This window comes from Somniosus microcephalus, chromosome 19 (assembly GCF_052327205.1).
Source record: "Somniosus microcephalus isolate GS21.2 chromosome 19, FLI_Smic_1.0, whole genome shotgun sequence".
Lineage (NCBI taxonomy): Eukaryota > Metazoa > Chordata > Chondrichthyes > Squaliformes > Somniosidae > Somniosus > Somniosus microcephalus.
Window position 1 is genome coordinate 78319256 of NC_141005.1, and position 13831 is coordinate 78333086.

Sequence of the window (13831 nt, forward strand, 5' to 3'; positions counted from 1 at the left end):
GAAATGAATATTCCAAGTCAGCAAAGTGCACCTCTGAAGTTTATCCCTGATCCCAGCTGTTCCCCTACCCCCCATAATCCCCAATCCCTGGCCAGTCCTGGATTTGGAAACTCCTGCCAGAAACGATTAATGTTTCAGAAAACAAACTTGAGCTGAACAGTAATGTATCCGCACCAGAACTGGTTAATGCAGACTGTGAAACGAGTGATGTTTACACTTCACATCTCTGTCATTCCAAATACAATGAAAGGTGGATACCTGCAACTATTAAACACGTCATTGAAAAGTATAATTAATCTTCTGTAGCTGCAAAAAATACTTATTACTGGAGGAGAAAAGAACTGGGTTTAGGGTTAATTGATTATTGTATTATTGAGAAGCTTTATAAACGCGTGCAATTAACAACCTGGACAAGGAACCCGCAGAGACACAAGGAATCCACCAGAAATCCTACAACATGCTGATCACCTCATGCAGTGACGGCAGGTCGACACTCGCTCACACCGCTTTCCTTACCTGTCCTCCTGTTCCGATTTGTGCTTGAGCCTGGACCTGAGCCTGTGCCTGGGCCTGGGCCTGTGCTTGAGCTTGGGCCTGGGCCTGGGCCTGTGCTTGGGCTTGAGCCTGGGCCTGGGCTTGAGCTTGAGCCTGAGCTTGGGCTTGAGCCTGGGCCTGAGCCTGGGCCTGTGCTTGTGCTTGAGCCTGGGCCTGGGCCTGGGCCTGGGCCTGTGCTTGAGCCTGGGCCTGGGCCTGAGCTGTCTGCCCCTGGGGAAACGGCGCACGGACCTGAAACAAAAGCATAAGAAGTGTGCCAATTAATTACATTTGTACCTGAATTATATACACCTTCCATTAATGTACTTCAGTGATTTAACAAACGTTCAGAATTGGACGGCAACTCAACACAGTATCAAAGTCCAGAAAGGCTTTCTTCAAGATGAAATTTAACACCAACAGAAGGGTCGGTAACCAGAGGATACAGATTTAATTTAATTGCCAAAAGAACCAGGGGCGAGATAGGGAGAATTTTTTTTACGCAACGTGTTATGATCTGGAAGGCACTACTTGAAAGGGTGGTGGAAGCAGATTCAATAATAACTTTAAAAGGGAATTGGATAAATACTTGAAGGGAAAAAATTGCAGGGCTGTGGGGAAAGAGCGGGACTAATTGGATAGCTCTTTCAAAGAGCCAGAACAGGAACAATGGGCCAAACGGCCTCCTTCTGTGCTGTATCATTCTATGAAAAGCCCTCCAACCAATCAATCCAATTGTGTTGGATTTACCAGCGAAAGCCAGCCGGGTAAGGCACAGAAGTTAAACGAAGACTAAAATGTACTTGTTCCGTTATATTGGCAGGATTTTGAGGCGAAATCACAACGTACACCATATGACCGTCCCGACAATGCGCTCAGCTGCTTATCTGCCAACATGCTCAAAGTGAGCATCCTGAATACAAGATCAAAAAGAAATTCACTGCCATTTCTAGTAATAAAGACGGGACATTACTTTCAGACAAATACCACTACAGCTCCGAACCTATTATGTACTAGAAACTTGCCCAATCACTGCAAGTGTGCAGAATTTGGGTTTTCCCAATGGGGGTGCAGGCTCTGAGTTTGAATCAACCTTCCCTTCCCATACAGGAACCACGAATAAGTCCCTTGAACAAGGGGCTCACTATAAGCTGGCTGCAGTCCACACTGCTGCTAAATGAGAAGGCCACATGCGTCCTGGCTGAATAGCTGGCCTCCGTCTGCAAGAGTGGGACACACCTGGCCCCAGGTGGATGAAAGAGCCTCCGCCACTCTCTGGCCCGCAATTAAACGGTCAGCTACTTACCAAGCTCACTCTCATTACATGAGCTGGAGGTAGCTTTAAGGCTTATTTCCATAAAGCGTGCTTGGGGGGTGGGGATGGGGCAGGTGGGAGAAATCGATAGCATTGACTAGAGAAGCGGAGGTTGTTCTCCTTAGCGTAGGGAAGGTTAAGGCGAGGTTTAATAGAAGTGTTCAAAATCATGAAGGGTTTTGATAGAGTAAATAGGGTAAAGCTGTTTCCACTGGCAGGAGGGTCAGTAACCAGAGGGCACAGATTTAAGATAATTGGCAAAAGAACCAGAGGGGAGATGAAGAGAAATGTTTTACACAGCGAGTTATGATGATCTGGAATCCACTGCCTGAAAGGGTTGTGGAAGCAGATTCGCTAAAAACTTTCTAAAGGGAACTGGATAAATACTTGAAGAGGAAAAATTTACAGGGCTATGGGGAAAGGGCAGGGGAGTGGGATTAATTGGATTGCTCTTCAAAGAGCCGGCACAGCATAATGGGCCAAATGGCCTCCTTCTGTGCTGTGAGATTCTATGATTTCCCACATCATAGTCAAAGTTGGCAATACTCGCAACCAACTCATGAAACTTCCCATATAGTAAAGTTCAGTCTGAACTGTACGTGTTGGCACCGCTGCAATCGCTCTTGTTCTTCAGACATGAAAGGATAATCTTTCTCTCGTTTTCCTGCACCGTACCATAAGTGGGACAAGAGAGCGCAGTTAAAAACATAGAGACAGGAGCAGGAGTAAATCATACGGCCCTTCGAGCCTGCTCCGTTCAGTAAGGTCATGGCTGACTTCCCGCACTATCCCCATATCCCTCGATTCCCTTAGTACCCAAAAATCCACCGATCTCTGTCTTTAATCAACGATGAAGCATCCACAGCCCTCTGAGAATTCCAAAGATTAACAACCCTTTGAGTGAAGAAATGTCTCATCTCAGTCCTAAATGGCCGACCCCTTATTCTGAGACTGTGAACCCCCCCCCAGTTCCAGCCAGGGGTAACATCCTCCCAGCATCTACCCTGTCAAGCCCCTTAAGAATTTTATATGTTTCAATGAGATCATGCTTCTAAATTCTAGGGAATATAGGCCTAGTCTACTCAATCTCTCCTCATAGGACAAACCCCCCATCCCAGGAACCAGTCTGGTGAACCTTCATTGCACCCCCTCTAAGCCAAGTATATCCTTCCTCTGGTAAGGAGACCAAAATGAACACAATACTCCAGGTGTGGTCTCACCAGGGCCCTATATAATTGCAGTAACACTTCTTTACTCTTATACTCCAATCCTTTAGTAATAAAGGCTAACATAACATTTGCTTTCCTAATTGGCTGCTATACCTGCATGTTAACTTTGTGATTCGTGTACAAGGATACCCAGGTCCCTCTGAACACCAACATTTCGCAATCTCTCACCATTTAAAAATATTCTGCTTTTCTATTTTTCCTACCAAAGTGGATAACTTCATATTTCTCCACATTATATTCCATTATGGGATCCCTCTCCTCCACTACAATTCAGTACCCGATGCCAAAGCTAGTGTCCGCGGCACAACGACAGCTGGTTAGTAATGAGAGGCCGAGTACCGGCTGAAGCTTGATTTGGTGCGGCTGCTGTGTTAAAGATGAAGACATGGAAACCTGCCCCGGCACCTGGGCAACCTGGGACTGGGACTGGGGCTGGGACTGAGGCGCCAGCTGTGACGGCGGCTGAGACTGCAGCTGCTGGAGCTGCTGGAGTTGAATCTGCTGCTGGAGCTGCTGCTGGATCAATCTCTGCAACAAGAGTTAGAGGAAGACATTTTTAAGCTATTAGACAAGTTCAGAAAATCCATCACAACGGGCCTAATACATCAGTGCCATACAGTGACAGACCTGTACCCACCAGTACTGCACCCCAGTGTTAAACAGTGACAGACCTGTACCCACCAGTACTGTACCCGAGTGTTATACAGTGACAGACCTGTACCCACCAGTACTGCACCCCAGTGTTAAACAGTGACAGACCTGTACCCACCAGTACTGTACCCCAGTGTTATACAGTGACAGACCTGTACCCACCAGTACTGCACCCCAGTGTTAAACAGTGACAGACCTGTACCCACCAGTACTGTACCCCAGTGTTATACAGTGACAGACCTGTACCCACCAGTACTGTACCCCAGTGTTATACAGTGACAGACCTGTACCCACCGGTACTGTACCCGAGTGTTATACAGTGACAGACCTGTACCCACCGGTACTGTACCCACCGGTACTGTACCCCAGTGTTATACAGTGACAGACCTGTACCCACCAGTACTGTACCCCGGTGTTATACAGTGACAGTCCTGTACCCACCGGTACTGTACCCCAGTGTTATACAGTGACAGACCTGTACCCACCATTACTGTACCCCAGTGTTATACAGTGACAGACCTGTACCCACCAGTACTGTACCCCAGTGTTATACAGTGACAGACCTGTACCCACCGGTACTGTACCCCAGTGTTATACAGTGACAGACCTGTACCCACCATTACTGTACCCCAGTGTTATACAGTGACAGACCTGTACCCACCAGTACTGTACCCCAGTGTTATACAGTGACAGACCTGTACCCACCAGTACTGTACCCCAGTGTTATACAGTGACAGACCTGTACCCACCGGTACTGTACCCCAGTGCCATACAGTGACAGACCTGTACCCACCAGTACTGTACCCCGTGCCATACAGTGACAGGCCTGTAACCACCAGTACTGTACCCATTATACAGTGACAGGCCTGTACCCACTAGTACTGTACCCCTGTTAGTGACAGACCTGTACCCACGAGTACTGTACCCGTTATACAGTGACAGACCTGTACCCACCAGTACTGTACCCGTGCCATACAGTAACAGACCTGTACCCACCAGTACTGTACCCACCAGTACTGTACCCGTTATACAGTGACAGACCTGTACCCAGCAGTACTATGCCAGTGTTATAGTGACAGACCAGTGCCCAGCAGTACTGTACCCCAGTGTTATACAGTGACAGACCTGTACCCACCAGTACTGTACCCGTGTTATACAGTAACAGACCTGTAACAACCAGTACTGTACCCCAGTGTTATACAGTGACAGACCTGTACCCACCAGTACTGTACCCCAGTGTTATACAGTGACAGACTTGTACCCACCAGTACTGTACCCTAGTATTATAGTGACAGACCTGTACCCACTGGTACTGTACCCCAGTGTTATAGTGACAGACCTGTACCCACCAGTACTGTACCCCAGTGTTATACAGTGACAGACCTGTACTCACCAGTACTGTACCCGTTATACAGTGACTGACCTGTACCCACCAGTACTGTACCCCAGTGTTATACAGTGACAGACCTGTACCCACCAGTACTGTACCCGTGTTATACAGTAACAGACCTGTACCAACCAGTACTGTACCCCAGTGCCATACCTGTACCCACCAGTACTGTACCTCAGTGTTACACAGTGACAGACCTGTACCCACCAGTACTGTACCCCAGTGTTATACAGTGACAGACCTGTACCCACCAGTACTGTACCCCAGTGATATAGTGACAGACCTGTACCCACCAGTACTGTACCCCAGTGATATACAGTGACGGACCTGTACCCACCAGTACTGTACCCCGGTGTTATACAGTGACAGACCTGTACCCACCAGTACTGTACCCCAGTGTTATACAGTGACAGTCCTGTACCCACCGGTACTGTACCCCAGTGTTATACAGTGACAGACCTGTACCCACCAGTACTGTACCCCAGTGTTACACAGTGACAGACCTGTACCCACCAGTACTGTACCCCAGTGTTATACAGTGACAGACCTGTACCGTGCCCCAGTGTTACACAGTGACAGACCTGTACCCACCAGTACTGTACCCCAGTGTTATAGTGATAGACCTGCACCCACCAGTACTGTACCCGTGTTATACAGTGACAGACCTGTACCCACCAGTACTGTACCCGTGTTATACAGTAACAGACCTGTACCCACCAGTACTGTACCCGTGTTATACAGTAACAGACCTGTACCCACCAGTATTGTACCCATTATAAAGTGACAGACATGTACCCACCAGTACTGTACCCCAGTGTTATAGTGACAGACCTGTACCCGCCAGTACTGTACCCCAGTGTTACAGTGACAGACCTGTACCCACCAGTACTGTACCCCAGTGATATACAGTGACAGACCTGTACCCACCAGTACTCTACCCGTGTTACAGTGACAGACCTGTACCCATCAGTACTGTACCCATGTTATACAGTGTCAGACCTGTACCCACCAGTACTATACCCGTGTTATACAGTGACAGACCTGTACCCACCAGTACTGTACCCATGTTAGTGACAGACCTGTACCCGTCAGTACTGTACCCCAGTGTTATACAGCTTAAGCGGGCGGTGTGACAGCTATCCGGATAGGCTAGTGAATGAAGGCAACGGCCACTGCAGCACTAACTAATATGGCCCACAAAATAATACTCCCGATCGCTGGTTTGTGCTGAGTTAGTTGATCTGGGGCGGCAGTAGGAACTCCACCAATTGCTAGGCTAGGAAAGGGGGCGGGGGGGGGAAACAAATCAGCCAAGGTGGCTGCTCCTGATTACTGCCAGCTATCCTGCTGGAATGTGCGTGTGCGCGGCGCTGGATGTGGCTGCGGTGGTTCACACAGTCGGCCAGCTGCTGGCACTCACACGTGAAACATGGCCACTCGGGTCAGGGACCGTGTCCCAGTAGGTTCAGGAGAGGAGGAAAGAAAATGGTTTCGATATAGCTGTGTTGGAGTGTCCTATCTCTGGCACCGAGGATGCGGCTCAATCCTTTTACCTGCTGTTGCTGCTGCTGCTGCATCTGTAGTTTTATTATCTGTTGTGCCTGGAACTGTTGCTGGTGCTGTTGTTGTTGCTGCTGCTGTTGCTGTTGCTGTTGCTGTTGCTGCACAGCCTGTTGGGCCTGGAACTGCTGTAGTTGCTGCTGCTGGGCATTCTGCTGCATCTGTAACTGGGCTGGAGGATTGGATTAATAAAAGAACACTATTAACTTCGACCCTCTCGTTCAAAGTGTCAGCTTGGCCCTGGACCCGACCGGTTGCTTCACAGAGGCAAAGCGTGTCTCACACAGCTCACAAGAGGGAACAGTTTGTACGGTTCAGTCATGAGGCGGGAATCCCACAAGGCACAACACTCACCGAGTTTGGGGAAGTTCCATGTACGGGGGAATCGTGTACTTAATTTGTTTTACAGCATTCAGTTTTAATAATCTCAATATTGCAAACCTGGGCATTCACACCATACAGGAAACTTTCGATTAACCAGCACCTAAATAACCGGAAATGTTGGTTAACCGGCAAAATTCAGGAGTAGGTTCAGGTAGCTTTTATTACTTTTTTTTACTCCATTTGTTGCTGTGCAAGGGTGTGGCTGCAGCTGTTGCTGAGCTACAGAGACACTTGCAACTTGTGCCCATTGTTCTGAAGCTGTTGCTAAGCAACAGGGTTTGTTGCTTTATACGGAGCTCTCAGCTCCGTATCTTTTACTATAGCGTTCGGTTATCCGGAATTTTTGATGAACCGGCACCACGTTGGTCCCGTCCGTGCCGGATAAAAAAGTTTCCTGCAATATACGGAGAGTCCTGTGCTCACGACACTAGGCTAACCACAGCTAACTATGCGCTGGATACCGTATTCTGTGTAGTAAATGCTACAGGCACCGAGAGTGAATGACTGGAGATAAGTTTATGTTAACCTGCCACTTCTGTTTACATCAAAAGGATTTTACTTTAAAAAATAACATTCACAAATATAAGCTTGAATCCAAACATGAAAGGTGAACTGTCATAAAAACCAAAACCCAAGGATGGGAACCAGCTACCCTTAGCTGGCCTGCACATGACTCCAGTCCTATCGTGTGACTGACTCAAGTGCCTAGCAAGCCACTCAGTTATTAAAAACAGTGGCGACAAAGCCAACTCCGATGGGCTATCAATATTGCCTCGTCACCTACATCACACGAACAAATAATTTTTAAAAATCAACTCCCTGGTTCTGAGCCCTCATCCGCAGTATTTCTAAACATTAATGTCCACTGCAAAATCCTATGAGCAAAGTGATGCAGAGAAAACACTGCACAATACAGGGGTGGTGGGTTTAAGGCTAATCAGCTCCCGTACACAATGCATTGCCCCACCCCCCCATAGACACGAGAAGTGATCGAGCTATAAATAAACAGATACTGCAAGACTCAACACCAGAGGTGTCATGGGTGACCAATTTTTCTTTTAAGAAAGTGATCTGGATAAAAGAAAAACATCTAAAGAACATCCCCCTTCACCTCCAAACTGTGACCATCTCACCACCACAAATCTTCCCATACCTCACTATTTTAACAACTTTTCTATCGGAATTGCTCCTCTGAATTTTCCTCTTCCTCCTCCAATCTCCAGCCCACACGCTCTTCCTCCTCCAATCTCCAGCCCACGCGCTCTTCCTCCTCCAATCTCCGTCCCACACGCTCTTCCTCCTCCAATCACCGCCCCACACGCTCTTCTTCCTCCAATCTCAGTCCCACACGCTCTTCCTCCTCCAATCTCCGTCCCACACGCTCTTCTTCCTCCAATCTCCGTCCCACACGCTCTTCCTCCTCCAATCTCCGTCCCACACGCTCTTCTTCCTCCAATCTCCGTCCCACGCGCTCTTCTTCCTCCAATCTCCGTCCCACACGCTCTTCCTCCTCCAATCTCCGTCCCACACGCTCTTCTTCCTCCAATCTCCGTCCCACACGCTCTTCCTCTTCCAATCTCCGTTCCACACGCTCTTCCTCCTCCAATCTCCGTCCCACACGCTCTTCCTCCTCCAATCTCCGTCCCACACGCTCTTCCTCCTCCAATCTCCGTCCCACACGCTCTTCCTCCTCCAATCTCCGTCCCACACGCTCTTCCTCCTCCAATCTCCGTCCCACACGCTCTTCTTCCTCCAATCTCAGTCCCACATGCTTTTCCTCCTCCAATCTCCGTCCCACACGCTCTTCCTCCTCCAATCTCCGTCCCGCACGCTCTTCCTCCTCCAATCTCCGTCCCACATGCTCTTCCTCCTCCAATCACCGCCCCACACGCTCTTCTTCCTCCAATCTCCGTCCCACACGCTCTTCCTCTTCCAATCTCCGTTCCACACGCTCTTCCTCCTCCAATCTCCGTCCCACACGCTCTTCCTCCTCCAATCTCCGTCCCACACGCTCTTCCTCCTCCAATCTCCGTCCCACACGCTCTTCCTCCTCCAATCTCCGTCCCACACGCTCTTCCTCCTCCAATCTCCGTCCCGCACGCTCTTCCTCCTCCAATCTCCGTCCCACACGCTCTTCCTCCTCCAATCTCCGTCCCGCACGCTCTTCCTCCTCCAATCTCCGTCCCACATGCTCTTCCTCCTCCAATCACCGCCCCACACGCTCTTCTTCCTCCAATCTCCGTCCCACACGCTCTTCCTCTTCCAATCTCCGTTCCACACGCTCTTCCTCCTCCAATCTCCGTCCCACACGCTCTTCCTCCTCCAATCTCCGTCCCACACGCTCTTCCTCCTCCAATCTCCGTCCCACACGCTCTTCCTCCTCCAATCTCCGTCCCACACGCTCTTCCTCCTCCAATCTCCGTCCCACACGCTCTTCCTCCTCCAATCTCCGTCCCACACGCTCTTCCTCCTCCAATCTCCGTCCCACACGCTCTTCCTCCTTCAATCTCCGTCCCACACGCTCTTCCTCCTCCAATCTTCGTCCCACACGCTCTTCCTCCTCCAATCTCCGTCCCACACGCTCTTCCTCCTCCAATCTCCATCCCACACGCTCTTCCTCCTCCAATCTCCGTCCCACGCGCTCTTCCTCCTCCAATCTCCGTCTCACACGCTCTTCCTCCTCCAATCTCTGACGGGCAGGCGGGACGGAGGGGCAGAACAGTGAAACAGATCAAGGGAATACATTTCTGTTCAGGTAAATGATTTGGAGATATGCACAAGAGGAAAAATATCTAAGTTTGTGTGACAAACTATGGAGAAGAGTTCAGGAAACTGCAGGAAGATACAGACAGTTCATGCAGTGGGCATATAGTTGGCAGATGTAGTTAAATGCAGAGAAATATGAAGTAGAACGTTTTGGAAAACAGAACAGTGAAAGCAAGTGCACCCTAAACAGTAAGATTCTTAACCGAGTGGAGGACCAGAGAGATCTTGGGGTGTAGATACATACATCTTTAAAGGTGCGAGCATATGTAGATAACCATGAAGGTAAGTGGGGCTCTGGGTTTTATACATGTGACATTGAATGCAACAGCAAGGAATCAATGTTTGAATTTATACAAGATGTTGATTAGGCCATAGTTGGAGTATTGTATGCAGTTCTAGGCACCCATTGTAGGAAAGATATTAGCGAAAGGGAACAGTGAATATTCACCAAACTAATAACAAGAATGAGAGTTTAAGATAATAAAGAAAAGCTCAAAAAAACCTAGAGGTTTTCAAAATTCGGGATGGTTAGAGACGGTTGATGAGGGTAGTGCAGATGATGTTGTGTATATGGACTTTCAAAAGGCATTTGACAAAGTACCACATCATAAACTTGTCAGCAAAATTAAAGCCCATGGGATTAAAAGGGCAGTCGCTGCGTGGATACGAAACTGGCCAAGGGACAGAAAGCAGTGGTGAACGGTTGCTTTTCAGACTGGAGGGAAGCATACAGTAGTGTTCCCCAGGGGTCGGTGTTGGGGCCACTGCTCTTTTTGATATATATTAACAACCTGGACTTGGGTATACAGGGGATAATTTAAAGTTTGCAGATGAGACGAAATTCAGAAATGTAATGAACAATGAGGAGGATAGTAACAGACTTCAGGAGGACATGGACAGGTGAAATGGACAGATGAAATTTTACACTGAAGTGTGAAGTGATACATTTTGGTGGGAAGAATGAAGAGAGGCAATATGATCTAAATGGTACTATTTTAAAGGGGGTGCAGGAATAGACACACCTGGGGGTGTATGTACACAAATCATTGAAGGTGGCAAACAAGTTGAGACGGCTGTTAAAAAAGCATATGGGGATCCTTGTTTTTATTAATAGAGGAATAGAGTACAAAAACAAGGAAGTTACGCTAAACCTTTATAAATCACTGGTTAGGCCTCAGCTGGAGTAGTGTGTTCAATTCTGGGCACCGCACTTTAGGAAGGATGTCAAGGCCTTGGAGAGGGTGCAGAGGAGATTTACTAGAATGGTACCGGGGATGAGGGACTTCAGTTATGTGGAGAGACTGGAGAAGCTGGGGTTGTTCTGCTTAGAGCAGAGAAGGTTAAGAGGAGATTTGATAGAGGTGTTCAAAATCAGGAGAAACTGTTTCCAGTGGCAGAAGGGTCGGTAACCAGAGGACACAGATTTAAGGTGATTGGCAAAAGAACCAGAGGCGGCATGAGGGGAAAAAAAACTTACGCAGCGAGTTATGATGATCTGGAATGCGCTGCCTGAAAGGATGCTGAAAGCAGATTAAGTAATAACTTTCAAAAGTGAATTGGATAAATACTTGAAGGGAAAAAATTTGCAGGGCTCCGGGGAAAGAGCAGGGGAGTGGGACTAATTATATAGCTCTCTCAAAGAGCCGGCACAGGCACGATGGGCTGAATGGCCTCCTTCTGTGCTGTATGATTCTATGTTAGAAGCGGGTAAACGACGAAAGATTATTTCTACTGGTTGGTGAATTGACAGCAAGGATGTGCACAGCATGATCCCATCCACCCGCCCTGTAGGGATAATTGACCGTTCTTTGTCAATCAGTATTCTCCACACACCTTAGGAGCACAGAACAAAAAGAATAGCCTGCGATATTTCCTGGATGTTCGTCAGCACTGACACAGTAATCCGAGTAACCTGAAAAAAACAGAAACCTGGACGGGTCAGGTACATTCGAAGAATGTTTGATTTTCTGATGTCTGACTGTTCTAGTTGACCCCTGTTGAGAGGCTGGAGGCCTTGTCCTAGACTTTACCTGCAGGTAAATGGTCAGATGCAAGCGGAGCCAAGAACCTTTAACTGGAAGGGGGTGGGTGGGAGGTAGGAAGGAACTGGTTTTGGGGTTTTATATGACATAGGAGCAGGAGGCAATGTGTGGTGCTGTCTATCTGCAATGACATGGTGACAGTTTCACATGTATACTCAGCACGTGACTTCTCCTAACCAGTCAGGCTAGGCTGTCCTCCCACAGTGTGTGCAGGGTGCACAGCGAAGGAGAATGTGCACAATTTCTGCTCCTCTTTTCTTGTTCCTCCCATTTTTGGAGCAGAGTTCAATCAATATCAACTCAGTTCATAGAAACATAGAGAAATAGGAGCAGGAGCAGGCCATTCGGCCCTTCGAGCCGGCTCCGCCATTCAATATGATCATGACTGATCCTACTGAACCTTGCATTCAAAGACTTAACAGCCACAATACATTACATTTTTGAAGATTAATAGATGGAATGGTCACGATATGGAGAACTCTGACTGAGAACAGTATGAATCTGACTTTTCCAGACCTAGAGCTTTAAATTGCTCTTGGTGACATTTTTTACAAACATGTTTCTCTGACACTCTTTTAACGCATCCAAAACAATTAATTTGCTTTCAGTAGGTTAACCAATGCATTAGAATGCTATGCAAAAGAATTCTGTAGGGATGTGCTAACACATTTGTTACAAGTACCGTGGAGTGTAACTTGACTCCCTTAGAGATTTACTGATCCATTCTGAACTTCAGCAAGTGTAAAACACCTAACAGGCTCAACCAGGGAGCTGCTGTGGTCATTTAGCAACCATATAGGCCTTGTTGTATGTCAAAAATAAATGGTCTGGTTACTTCCTTCCCAACATAGCGGCACGCCCACAAGCTTTCCTCTCCTCCAGCGAGAGGTTAGACAGTCGAGTCACTGCTTCTGTCCGACACCAGACAGCTCTAAAGTCACATTCTCCTCTTGAGAACTGAGCAAGTGGGCGGCAAACGGGAGCGTCAGGTACCCAGGGGACTCAAACGCAGGAGCCCAGTCTAGCGAGGAACGCGCCACGCAGAAAAAAAACATTGAGACACACAACGGCTGCCGTGAAACAGGTGCGGCCTACTTCAGGACTTTGCAACTTCCATATCCTACTCACACTGCTGCTGCGTGCTTGGCGGGAAGCCAGGCATGTGAGGCACCATTCCAGACGTACCCGGCTGAGGCTGTCCAGGATGTGACATTGATTGATTCACCTGTCCCAGACCTGACATTCCGGGCAAAGGAGCTCCGGGGGGACGAGTGGCCATCATCCCACTCGAGCTCCCCGTAGGGCCACCTTGCAAGTTCTGCAAAGCGTTCATTGGATCTAGGAGGGAGGGAAACAAAAAAATAAAACTTCTGTTAAACTCTTTAAAAAAAAACAGATGCCCAAATAAAGATCAGATAGAATCATAGAATGGCACAGCACAGGAGGAGGCCATTCAGGCCATTGTGCTGGCTCTTTGATCCAATAATCCCTTTCCCCACAGCCCTGCAAATGTTTATCTAAATTCCCTTCTAAAAGCTGCTATTGAATCTGCTTCCACCACCATTCCAGATCATAACTCCCTGCGTAAAAAAATTTCTCCTCATCCGGTTCTTTTACCAATTACCTTAAATCTGTGTCCCCTGGTTACCCATCTACCAGCAGAAACACATAATTAGAGAATTTACAGCAGAGACAGGCCATTCGACCCATCTGGTCTATGCTGGTGTTTATGCTGCACACGAGCCTCCTCCCAGCCCTCTTCGTCTAACCCTATCAGCATAACCTTCCATTCCTTTCTCCCATCATGTGCTTATCTAGCTTCCCCTTAAATGCATCAATGCTATTCGCCTCAACCAGTCCCTGTGGTAGTGAGTTCCACATTCTCACCACTCTTTGGGTAAACCTCCCCCACAAGTGGAAACATCTTATCTACGTCTACCCTATCAAACCGCTTCATCAT

At 48.1% G+C, this 13831-nt stretch overlaps 1 protein-coding gene across 4 annotated transcripts in view; it reads right to left on the reverse strand.

Moving 5' to 3' along the window:
• Positions 1–13831, reverse strand: part of med15 (mediator complex subunit 15) — a 146674-nt gene that overhangs the window by 89418 nt on the left and 43425 nt on the right. For 3 of the 4 annotated variants that reach the window (XM_085962082.1, XM_085962080.1, XM_085962081.1), the window contains exons 5-8: positions 13000–13209; positions 6673–6851; positions 3418–3606; positions 517–786 (exon numbers count right to left, since the gene is read on the reverse strand). In XM_085962082.1, the coding sequence (XP_085818208.1) occupies positions 517–786; positions 3418–3606; positions 6673–6851; positions 13000–13209 (848 nt within the window). The remainder of the gene's footprint in view (positions 1–516; positions 787–3417; positions 3607–6672; positions 6852–12999; positions 13210–13831) is intronic. The other variant, XM_085962083.1, reaches the window with a different exon arrangement.